The 10,801-nt window shown below is 40.9% G+C and overlaps 1 protein-coding gene across 1 annotated transcript; it reads right to left on the reverse strand.

The window, feature by feature from the left end:
• Nucleotides 1-5,907: 5,907 nt before the first annotated feature.
• NPVF (neuropeptide VF precursor) lies at nucleotides 5,908-10,274 on the reverse strand. Its single transcript, XM_045497096.1, has 3 exons — nucleotides 10,130-10,274; nucleotides 8,065-8,468; nucleotides 5,908-6,198 (listed from the first exon to the last, which is right to left on the reverse strand). The coding sequence occupies exons 1-3, from the start codon at nucleotides 10,265-10,267 to the stop codon at nucleotides 6,147-6,149; spliced, it is 594 nt and encodes a 197-aa protein (XP_045353052.1). The 5' UTR covers nucleotides 10,268-10,274; the 3' UTR covers nucleotides 5,908-6,146.
• Nucleotides 10,275-10,801: the final 527 nt, after the last annotated feature.

The raw sequence follows: 10,801 nt of genomic DNA on the forward strand, positions 1-10,801 counted from the left end.
AAGGGGAAGGCTTGTAACACCCGGATATACCTATGATTCATGTTGGTAGGGTAGGGCACACTTCCTTCTGATTAATTTTTTTTTTAATTTTTTTTTTCAACGTTTATTTATTTTTGGGACAGAGACAGACAGAGCATGAACGGGGGAGGGGCAGAGAGAGAGAGAGAGACACAGAATCGGAAACAGGCTCCAGGCTCTGAGCCATCAGCCCAGAGCCCGACGCGGGGCTCGAACTCACGGACCGCGAGATTGTGACCTGGCTGAAGTCGGACGCTTAACCGACTGCGCCACCCAGGCGCCCCCCTTCTGATTAATTTTAATGCCTTTACTGCTTTGTCCCAGTTAATGAATGAGATCTGTAAGAGGCTGCAAATAGCCTAGGGAGTGAAAGATCTATCAGGATGAGTTTACCTACCAATACTTTTTTCCCCCAGTCCACTTGCCAATGAGTACATATTTTAGCAGCTCTCTTGACCAGTTCGGTTCTCCCACTGAAGCAGAAACTGGTAGTTGAGTTTTGTCATCAACAATAGCACTTGGTCTGCTATGGGGGAAAAAAATAATAATTAATGTTTCTTTAGAACTTATTCTGTGATCTTTTTACCCTTTATAGTCATTCATTAGTGATGAGGTAGGCACCTCCTTACCTATTCTTAAGGTAGATACTTTAAGGAACAAGTAAGTGAAAGCTGTCCCGGAATCTCTGGTCTTTTTTCCTTCCTTCTTTCCCTTCCTACCTCCCTCCCTCTTTATAAAATCTGTACATAAAACACTCTGGATTTATTCCTGAGATCCAGTGCACTCATGTTTTCTTTTTTAAAGCTTAATTCTACAAATGTTTCCTGAATGCTTACAATGTTTGGGGTCCGGATTGAAGGTGATTGTGGTGGTGGACGGGATGGTGGATAGAGAAGGAAGAGCACAAACTTTGAAGTCAGACAGATCTCGGTTTGGCCACTTGTTAGCTCACATTTCTTCAGAAAGTTCTCTCTAAGCTTACTTCTCATGTATAAAAATGAGCCTCAGGGCTTCTGGGTGGCTCAGTCTGTTAAGCATCCGACTTTGACTCAGGTCATGATCTCATGGTTCGTGGGTTCGAGCTCCGCGTTGGGCTCTGTGCTGACCTCTTGGAGCCTGGAGCCTGCTTTGGATCCTGTGTCTCCCTCTCTCTCTGCCCCTCTCCTACTCATGCTCTGTCTCTCTGTCTCTCTCTCTTAAAAATATACATTAAAAATTTTTTTTTAAATGAGCGTCACAGAAATAGTTAAAACAGCATTAAATGTTAAAACAGACATAGTTACCATAACAATACATTGTCATTATTATTATGCTGGGGAGAGGTACAGAAAAGGTGAAAGTGTTTCTAGGAATAACATGTAGTTTGGTATGTTCATTAAATAATAGGGTAAGTTTCAAAGGAAGAGTGTCACATAATGTCTGCAGGAGGAGCTTTAGGATAAAAAAAGAAAAAAAACACACATGAAGTAAGTGGAGGCCAGTGCTCTCACCTTTCTTGCCTATTTCATTTTGTCGGTCACACTTAGGTGAACACTGACCTTTCATTTTTCTCCCTGAGAAATTGGTCCCAGAGTCAGTACTTTTTTTTTTCCTTTTTGTATTTCTCAAGGTCATTGTCATAGTATGATGTATGAAATGTGGACCTCAGATCGCATGGAAGTTGCCTTCCATGAAAATCGTTGACTTTGTCAACCCCAACTTTCCTCTGAAGCTCTTATACTTTACTTTCTGTTACAGGCTGGCTGAGGTTTAGGTTAGGACCAATCCAAATAGTATATCCTTGGGAAAGAAGGGAAGTGTTGGAAGAGAGGAGGAGGGGTATAGAACGGGGGATGTCTTGGGGTTGTGCCTAGGAAAACACACTGAGGAGGAGAGCATAATTACCATGTCACTTCCACTTTATGCTACTGTAAAAAGTCAGAATTTGGAGGAAGATCAGGTTAAACCACTTGGGTGATTCTGATTGGTTTGGCATTATGTTCTCGGCACTTAAATGACCAGATAACAACATTCACTTATAAACCGAATTAGATATTAATTTCAAGTAATTCTAGAAATAAGAATCTTCCATTGAAGTGATTCTTAAACTTTATGGGGAATCACAAAAACCACTGAGAGTTTATCCAAGAGCTCTGAACTCTTCTTCAGAAAAATGTACATATATGTGTAATGATTCAGAGAAAGTATCATTTTTAGGAGCTGTAAGCATTCTTCATAAGGAGAGATTGATTCATCATTTTTGCAAAGGGTGTCAAAAATGAAGTTTTAACCAAACACCAAAATCTAGCAGACATAAAATTCCAAAGCAAGAGCACCATTTGCAGACTCTGAAGGAAGTGGCTGGAAAGAGGTTCTATTAGTTTTCAATTCCCTTACCTACTTAGAGACTATAAAGGGATAGGATTTGGGTTTATGAAGAGATTTCTTTAGAGAGCTTTGTTACCTCATTGTTAATGCCCCCTACCCATGCCCAGGTGTCAGAGATTACTGTTTCTTACTCTTCAATGGTGGGGGTGAGGGGTGGCTTCCATATGATGGAGAAATGTGTTCCATGTGGTTGAGAGAAACAAAGGACTGGTCCTCAACTCTAGGCCAAAAAGATAAAGCTTCTGGAGAGAGGCATGTTGGAGGGCTTCCAGCATGGAGGGTGAGCTGTGTGTGACCAGACTTTGGTAAAGAGAGTTTGAGAGAGCCATTTCGAGCTCTACTGAAGAGGATTCTCAGAGGAGAAATGGGCATGTGTTAGAGTGGGTGCCTGTGTCCTAGGACAAGAGCTGAGACCAGCTTGGGGATTGAAATATATCACGGGAACAGAAGTTGGAGGGAGAGGGCCAGGAATGGGTCCCAGACGTGAATCCATCCATCCCAGTAAGAACTGTCTCATCCTTTTGCTTCTCATCTCGTCTTCTACCCCAGTCCAATCCAACAAAGCAGCCAGGGAGTAAGGAAGCAGGTGAGGCTGGAAGAAAAGCAGAAGTTGAATATAATTCTGACCTCGGGCCTCACACGGGAACAGTGGAGAATGAATGGATGGATGGCCAAACACAGACTGAAATGCTGATTACAATGGAATTGATTGCCTTTTTGACTTAGAGAGGCCAGGGGTCTGACATCACTCAAGAGCTATGAAGTTCATGGCATCTGTCTAAGTTCCCTCCAGGGCCAGCGGGAAATTGCTGTATGTCCTCTTCCCTGTCCCTTACATTTTTAGCACAGGTATGGGATGCAAAAATAAATTTGCATTTTGACCACATCTCACAAGTTGTGCCGTTATATTGATACCCACTGTAGGACACAAGCAGACCCTACTCCCCCCCCCCCCCCCCCGCCCCCCGGCCAGCCCACGTGGCAGACTGGCCCTTGGGTCTTAAGGGGGAAGTGGGAACTCCTCTGATTAATAACATGGGGAGGGATTGAATACCTGGAGTGTGGGAAGAAGAGACAGAAGGGCCAAGTCTGGGGGAGCAGGACATGCTACATAATTTGAGGGGCCCAGTGCAAAATAAAAATATAGGCTCCTTGTTGAAAATTATTATGAATTTCAAATAGGCACCAACAGAGCATTTAACCAAGTGAGGGCCCTGTGTGTCTGCGTGTTACCCACCCATGAGGCTACCCTGGGGTGAGGAACAGAGATCAGAAGAGGAAAGGAACTTACTAGTGGTCCCGTTAAAGAGACACTTGGGAGAAGAGACTTGTCTAATTGAGACTGTTTTAGTGAAATGCTCTGCAATGTGATCCCAACCTCAAGACCCCACAAATCCTTAGCAAAATCACACAGTCCCTTACATGAATGGTTTCTTGTGGAAGCTGGCAAAGGGGCTGGTGAGTGGTGAGGGGCTAAGACAGAGTAAGCCAAGTAGGTAAGGGGACAGCTGATGGCTGGTTATTTACCTAACACTTTCCATATATTTCAAGGGTTTAGGTAAAGAACCCATGTTATACAATAAGAAATTTCCCTATGTCATATAGTATCAAGGATCAAATGGCCTTTTGTTATTTCCTTAGTAGTGTATCAGGATGTTGCATGATATTTTCTCTGTTGCTCAGAATTGGTAACTAGGGGCCAAAGTGGGATGTACAAAGGTGTGCCAAAATACCTAACATTATAATGAAAAATGTGGATGGGGGGGCAGACACCCCTTAAGGGCTTGGAAAGAGGTGGTGGAGCCATATCAGCCCCTGCATTGGCCCCTGCCCCACCCAGCTGTGTATGAGAGGCTGGCCTGAAGGAGGACTGCTGTAGCTGCTTCTCACCCTGAAGCCAAGCAAGAGACGCTCCTGGAAAATCCCTCATAGAGAGCAAGGTCATGAAGCAGACACTGGCGGTTCGCTTCTGACTGGCTGTTTGCCTAGGCAGTAGACTTACTGATCGGCCCCTGCCCCTCCTAAGCAGGGCAGAGAGGGTTGGAGACAAACAGGGGCAGCAGTGGAGCAGTCAAGGGCTAGCATGCAGCTTAGCCCTTGGCATACAAGGATGGCTGCGTTTTCTGTGGATCAAGTGGACACTGAGAAGGTAGCTGGCTCTAGCCTTTCTTTCTGGCAATCAGAAGCTGTGGGGAGTACAGGTGAGATAACAGTAGTTGGAGGAGATCAAGTAGCATCCAGGACTCTAAAGTCAGTGACCTGGGCAAGTGAAGGTCCCTATAGGGTTTCCTGAAGAACTCACTTGTGGAAGCAGTAACATATAGAGAGGACAAAATGGCTACCCTTGATGCCCTGCCCCCATCCCTCCTTTGCCCATTCAGACACCCTAGACAGAAGATGGGAGGGGAGATTGTTTTCCAGAGGGCTATCATTTTGCCTCTTACCACCTTACCTCTGAGGTGAGGAAGGGGAGGAAGAGAGGAAGAGCAGAAAGATGCCCATTTCCCATTTCAGGTCCTTCTAGCCACCAGCCCAGCCAGCAGTGGGGGAGGGGAAACTTTGCTTTGGGTATGAGGTTGGCATCTTCCACTGGACTTGACTGAGGTTATTTTTTTTTTCATTCCAGTTACTTAACATACAGTATAATATTAGTTTCAGGTACACAGTTAAGTGATTCAGCACTTCTGTGCAATTCTCGGTGCTCATCACAAGTGCCGTCTTTAATCCCGGTCACCTACTTCACTCATCCTCTCATCCACCTCCCTTCTTGTAACTATCGGTTTGTTCTCTATAGTTAAGAGTCTGTTTCTTGTGGAGTTGACTGAGTTTTTTAATCTCAGGAAGTGACCAAGGAAGTTATAGAATCTCTCCAGGGTATCATTAAAGGATCACTACCCAGCAGGGAAAGGAGATTCAAAACAGCCCAGCTGGGGGCAGCATAGGAGAAAAATAACACTATTTCTTATTTGCACCCTATGGATTTGAGACTGTTCAATAAACTAGCTATATCTGATTAAGGACTTCATGTTATTATGACTAAAGTCGAGTAACTATGCATTTATATTGTGGTGTACTGTGTTTATAAACTGTTAGTTTAGAAGTGACCAGATTTTTTCTGCAAATAAATAAACTTGAAATATTAAATGAGAAAAGAGACATACCAGAAGGCAAATTTCCAGATACAGATAGAGAGGCACTTAAAGAGGTATTTAACAATTGCCTTTTTCTCTCTCTTTTTTGAAAAATTTTAACCTAGCATAGAGTCACTAACGATGCAATGGAAAAAAAAATGGGTGTATAAAAACATAATTTGTAAGTGATTTGTTATTCTGGTTCATATGTCAAGCATATTACTCTCTTAAATTATTTAAATTTCATCATAATATTTGTCAGGTTACTCTTCTATTTAATTTTTTACTTCATTGTGGCTGTGTCCATGATATTTACATAAGATAGTGGTATAGCTTCAGCCTCCCCCTGCCCACCCTCCCCCTTTCTCCCCATTACCAGAGGCTTCTTAAGTATTTGCAATGTTCTTTTTATTTAGACAAACATTATTTCATTTTTACATTATAATATTCTTTAAATTTTTTAAAATAACTTTTAAGATACCAGCTCTAGTGACAAGGAAAAATTGTTGTCAGTGATAACCCATCAAAAGAGTACCGTGACTCTTCCTTCATTGTTGTCTTCACTGTAGAGTTGTTTACAGATTACAGGCCACAGCTTTATATCATCTTTAGGGACAAGCTCCGAATCTCTTATTTTTCTTGTTTCAGTTCTGTATTGTCTATTTTCTTGAATCCCAGTCTCCTAAAATGTAAGCAGTACAACATGTTCTCATCCATCATAGCAATAGCATAGGTGCATATAAAAATACAAGCCATGGTCCTAACTGCTTAATTATACTTGAGTTGAATTGTGTTGCACTTCAAATGAGTGACATGTTGATGAGATCCTGAATTTGTAATGGGTACTCAGACTTACCAGCTTATCCTGGAATCACTTCTCTCCCTCCACACTGCCCCACTCGCAACATCTGGTTAGTTGCCAAATTCTACCCCTGTGTATCTCAGGACCTCAGCAGAAATGTCAGTAGTTCTCCTTTTCTTTTTTAATGTTTACTTATTTTTGAAAGAGAGAGAGAGAGAGCATAAACAGGAGAGGGACAGAGAGAGGGAGACACAGAATCCAAAGCAGACTCCAGGCTCCAAGCTGTCAGCAGAGAGCCCGACAAGGGGCTGGAACTCAGGAACAGCAAGATCATGACCTGAGCCAAAGTTGGACACTTAACCCACTGAGCCACCCAGGTGCCCCATCCCTTTCTTAATGAATAACATCCAAAGTCCTTTACTTGGCCCTGAGTCAGCTCTTAGCCCAACCTTGTCTCCTTCTTTCCTCTTTTCTTTGCACCCTTGCTTCTCTCACCAAACTGAACCTTAGCTGTGTGGGGCTCACCCTTGCTTTAGTACCATTGTTCACACTTCTCTTTTTGCCTGAAAGTATCTTCTCTTTTCCCACCTGTCTCTGAATGTTCAAAACAGAGCCACCTTTCAAAGTCTAACTGATGAAACTTTCCCAGAGTGCTATGTGTAGAAATACTCCCAGCACCGCACCCCCACCCCCACCCCCACCCCCACCGGGCACAGTCTATTGTGCCATGCTGTGGACAAAAAGCATGGAATTTATGGACCCCAAATTCTAGTAAAGGAGAAAATATGTCAGATGGTAATAAGAGCCACGTAAAAAATAACCTAGGAATGTTCTGAAAAGGTCTCACTTATAAGGTGTCAGAGCTTGCTACCTGACTTTCTACAGGCCTTAAAGTTTCATGTTCTACTCTATATAAAATTTTTTTTTGTTTTTATATATACTCTCTACTAGAAAATAAGAGGGACACCTGGGTAGCTCAGTTGGTTAAGTGTCTGACTTCGGCTCAGGTCACAATCTCCCGGTTTGTGGGTTCAAGCAGGGCTCTGTGCTGACAGCTCAGAGCCTGGAGCCTGCTTCAGATTCTGCGTCTCCCTCTCTCTCTGCCCCTCCCCAACTCCTGCTCTGTCTCTCTCAAAAATAAATAAACACTAAAAAAAATAAAAAAGGAATAAGAGGTAGCTTGCCTATTAATTTTATGAAACTCTTGCTTTTTGATTTGTGCATAGTAGATACTTCATAAGTACTTATTAATACAATGATAGTAATAGCACTCATTTATAAAATGAGATCCAGAAAAAGAAAAAAATTTGATTTAAAGTTGATAAAGAAAACCTTTTGAATTTGAGACCTGGTGTATTGAAATGGCATCTGTGTACTTGCAGACAGTTCCCTCATATGGGATCTTTTACATTAAAGAGATTAAATGTTGGACAGTATGTCATAGGCTTAAATTCCCAATCCCGTCATCAGGATTTTCCTACTCAGTATGTGGCTATAGAATGATGAGACTGATGCCCACGTGTGGCTTAGGGGAAACCACCTCATTACTTTATGCCTGTGGTCATGTTTATATCTGGCACTTCTATAGTTCTCAGTTCAGGTATTCATTTCCCTGTCTCTTTACCTTTTCCCTTCTAAGAAACTTAACTTTCTTAGACACTTCTGAAAAGAGGTAGTCCTTTTTAATGTTTCCGGACCAGCTATACATAACTGCCCATTCATTTTAACTGGTTTTCAGGTATTTACCATGGGTGTTTTTGATCAGGATTCTGGATTTCTCGGGGCTGGCAGTTCATGGAGTAGAGTAACTCACTGGCAGATGGTGAAAGCATGGATTGTTGGAGCAAATCACTCCGTGTCTTGGCGACGCTTTTGGCCGTTGTTCTCCCAAACCTTTGGGGCAGATTAGGAACATGTCTTGAGATACTTTCCTTTATATTTCTTCCAAATCTCAGGGGCAGGTTGGCCATTGCCCCAGTGCTTCTTTCTTCTTCCCTGGTCCTCCCAAATCTCAATGGCAAATTGGCAGCTGAGTGTGGCATTTTGTTGACTGTGGGTGCACTCATCTTAATGACAGTTTTTGGACCCCAGTCTTGGAGCTCTTCAAAACTGAGACTTCTTTCCTTTTCTCCCTCAGGGTCTCCTTTAGGCTGTGATTAGAAAAGAATATTAAAATAAGTTATTGTTTTAGGTAGTAGGTATAAACCCCAAATTAACTTAAGTCCAGACTTTGGTTTGCAGAATTGTTAAAGCTATAAACAAAGTTTGTGTTAATGTGCAGAATTTTTAAATAAAGCGTTCGCATTAGGCTTCTTAAAGCAATCTAGTTTCTCTGTCCCTGGACTATTGTAAGACAACCATAAAATATTAATAAAAAACATATAGTGAATACAGCAATGTGTTTGAGCAGCAGGAACATAATAAAGTATTGAAATGAGGCAAAAGTTTATTTTGCTGAAGTTATTCTCTTTCAGCTTTTGATTCATGCTGTTTATGAAATAGTTCATATATTTTTATATTTTGATTTTAGAGAAACCTTACACGGCCTCTTCATGTCTCTTGCTTCTCCTCTTTTTAAATGCCAAAGTGGTGGATAAATGCAATGAGAGATGCTACCTAGGTTTTGGGGTACAGCTAGAGGAGGCTCCACTGAATTTCTTTCTTACCTGCTCACATTCAGAGCTCCACTCTAAAAGCATTGCTCAAGAAACCGATTGCATTTTTATTAGTATATAAGTTACATTTTTATTAAAACAGTGATTGGTTTGTGGGTTACTGCACCACTACTCTACCAACTTTAAAGGAACCACTTAAGGGGTGCCTAGGTGGCACAGTCACAGTCTCACCATTTGTGAGTTCGAGCCCTGTGGCAGGCTCTGGGCTGAAGCTCAGAGCCTGGAGCCTGCTTCAGATTCTGTGTCTCCTCTCTCTGCTCGTCTCCCACTTATACCCTGTCTCTCTCTGTCTCTCTCAAAACTAAATAAACATTAAAAAAAATTAAAAGAACCACTTAAAATACAACAAATATTTAATTAAATTTAGCTTTCCCATGAAAATTTGTCCCTAAGAAGATTAAAAATTGCTTTTTAATGTTTATTTAGTTCAGAAAGGGTGGGAGAGGGGCAGAGAGGGAGGGAGACAGAATCTGAAGCAGGCTCCAGGCACTGGCTGTCAGCACAGAGGCTGACAAGGGGCTCGTGACCTGAGCTGAAGTCAGACACTTGACCGACTGAGCCACCCACGTGCCCCCTTAAGATTTTTAAATGATTGTTTTTCTGATTGTAAAAAGTAATATGTACTCATTTCAGCAAGTTTGGAAAATGTATAAAAGCATAAAGAAGAAAATAAAAATAACTTGCAATTCCACCATCTAGGGATAAATATTTTACTTAGATGTAGATTTACCATAAACTTATCAGCTCATAATTGCTAGGTAGAAAATACAACCCTTGTATTTTTTTAGTTTGTAGTTGAAGACCATTCAAATGTTCAGTTGAAGTATATCCAGTATATCAGCAATTATTTATTACAACTGTGTACTTCTGAGTCCGTTGAAAATTCCTAATGCACCTTTATACTTGTTACATATCATACCCTGTACATAAATTGTCATTAGAGAGGCCAGGCTGTTTGCTGTTGTGTTAAAAAATACAAACTATATCAATGCACTGTCATGGGAAGCCTGCAGTTTGAAAAACAACAAAGCACAAACTAACTCATTCCTTACTCTTTACAAAATACAAAAAGGCATCAGATTTAGGACATATATATAGTTAATGCTAGTGGTGTTAGATGGAGTTAAAAAACTTACCTCAGAATATTTGTCATAATTTTCTTTGCTGTGAAAACTGGACATCATTAATTCATCTGTACAAAAGATGCTTGATGTTAACAAGCTTGAAGTGGCTAAAGTCAATAAAATAAAGCATTTTGATGAAATAACTTTCATTTTGTTCAGAATCTAGAATTAAGTTTCTATGTGCAGCCTGATGTCTGCAAGATGGGGAATCGTGGTCTTTTTATACTGTCTAAAAACAAAGGAAAGATTGATTTAACAGTGACACCAATCCCACATGTTTTAAGTACTAATATTAATTAGAGTGTTTAACTGAACTATGTATTTAAGGAATGTGGGTAATTCATTCTGGAAAGACAGCTATGTTCCTGTTTGCAAATTCATTAACTTTGAAAATAATTTTCCTCATTATGAAGGAGTTTCTAATTAGATAAGTTTGGGGCCATGGTAATTAAGAGTCCGAACAAACAGAATGCTTCATTTCTCTGAGCTCAAATAAAAAATATTTTGGTGTTTGCGTCAATTCTTCAGAAGGAAAAAAAAAATAGTATTCAATACATGCGAGCTATGTTAAACAAAAAAAAAAAACAACATTTTTTTTTTTTTTACTCACACAAAAGAGTTAGGCATAGTAATTTCAAAATGTCAAAGAAAATTAAGAATGTGAAAAGAATTCTAAGTCACATA

This window comes from Leopardus geoffroyi, chromosome A2 (assembly GCF_018350155.1).
Source record: "Leopardus geoffroyi isolate Oge1 chromosome A2, O.geoffroyi_Oge1_pat1.0, whole genome shotgun sequence".
In the NCBI taxonomy this organism is placed as follows: Eukaryota; Metazoa; Chordata; class Mammalia; order Carnivora; family Felidae; genus Leopardus; species Leopardus geoffroyi.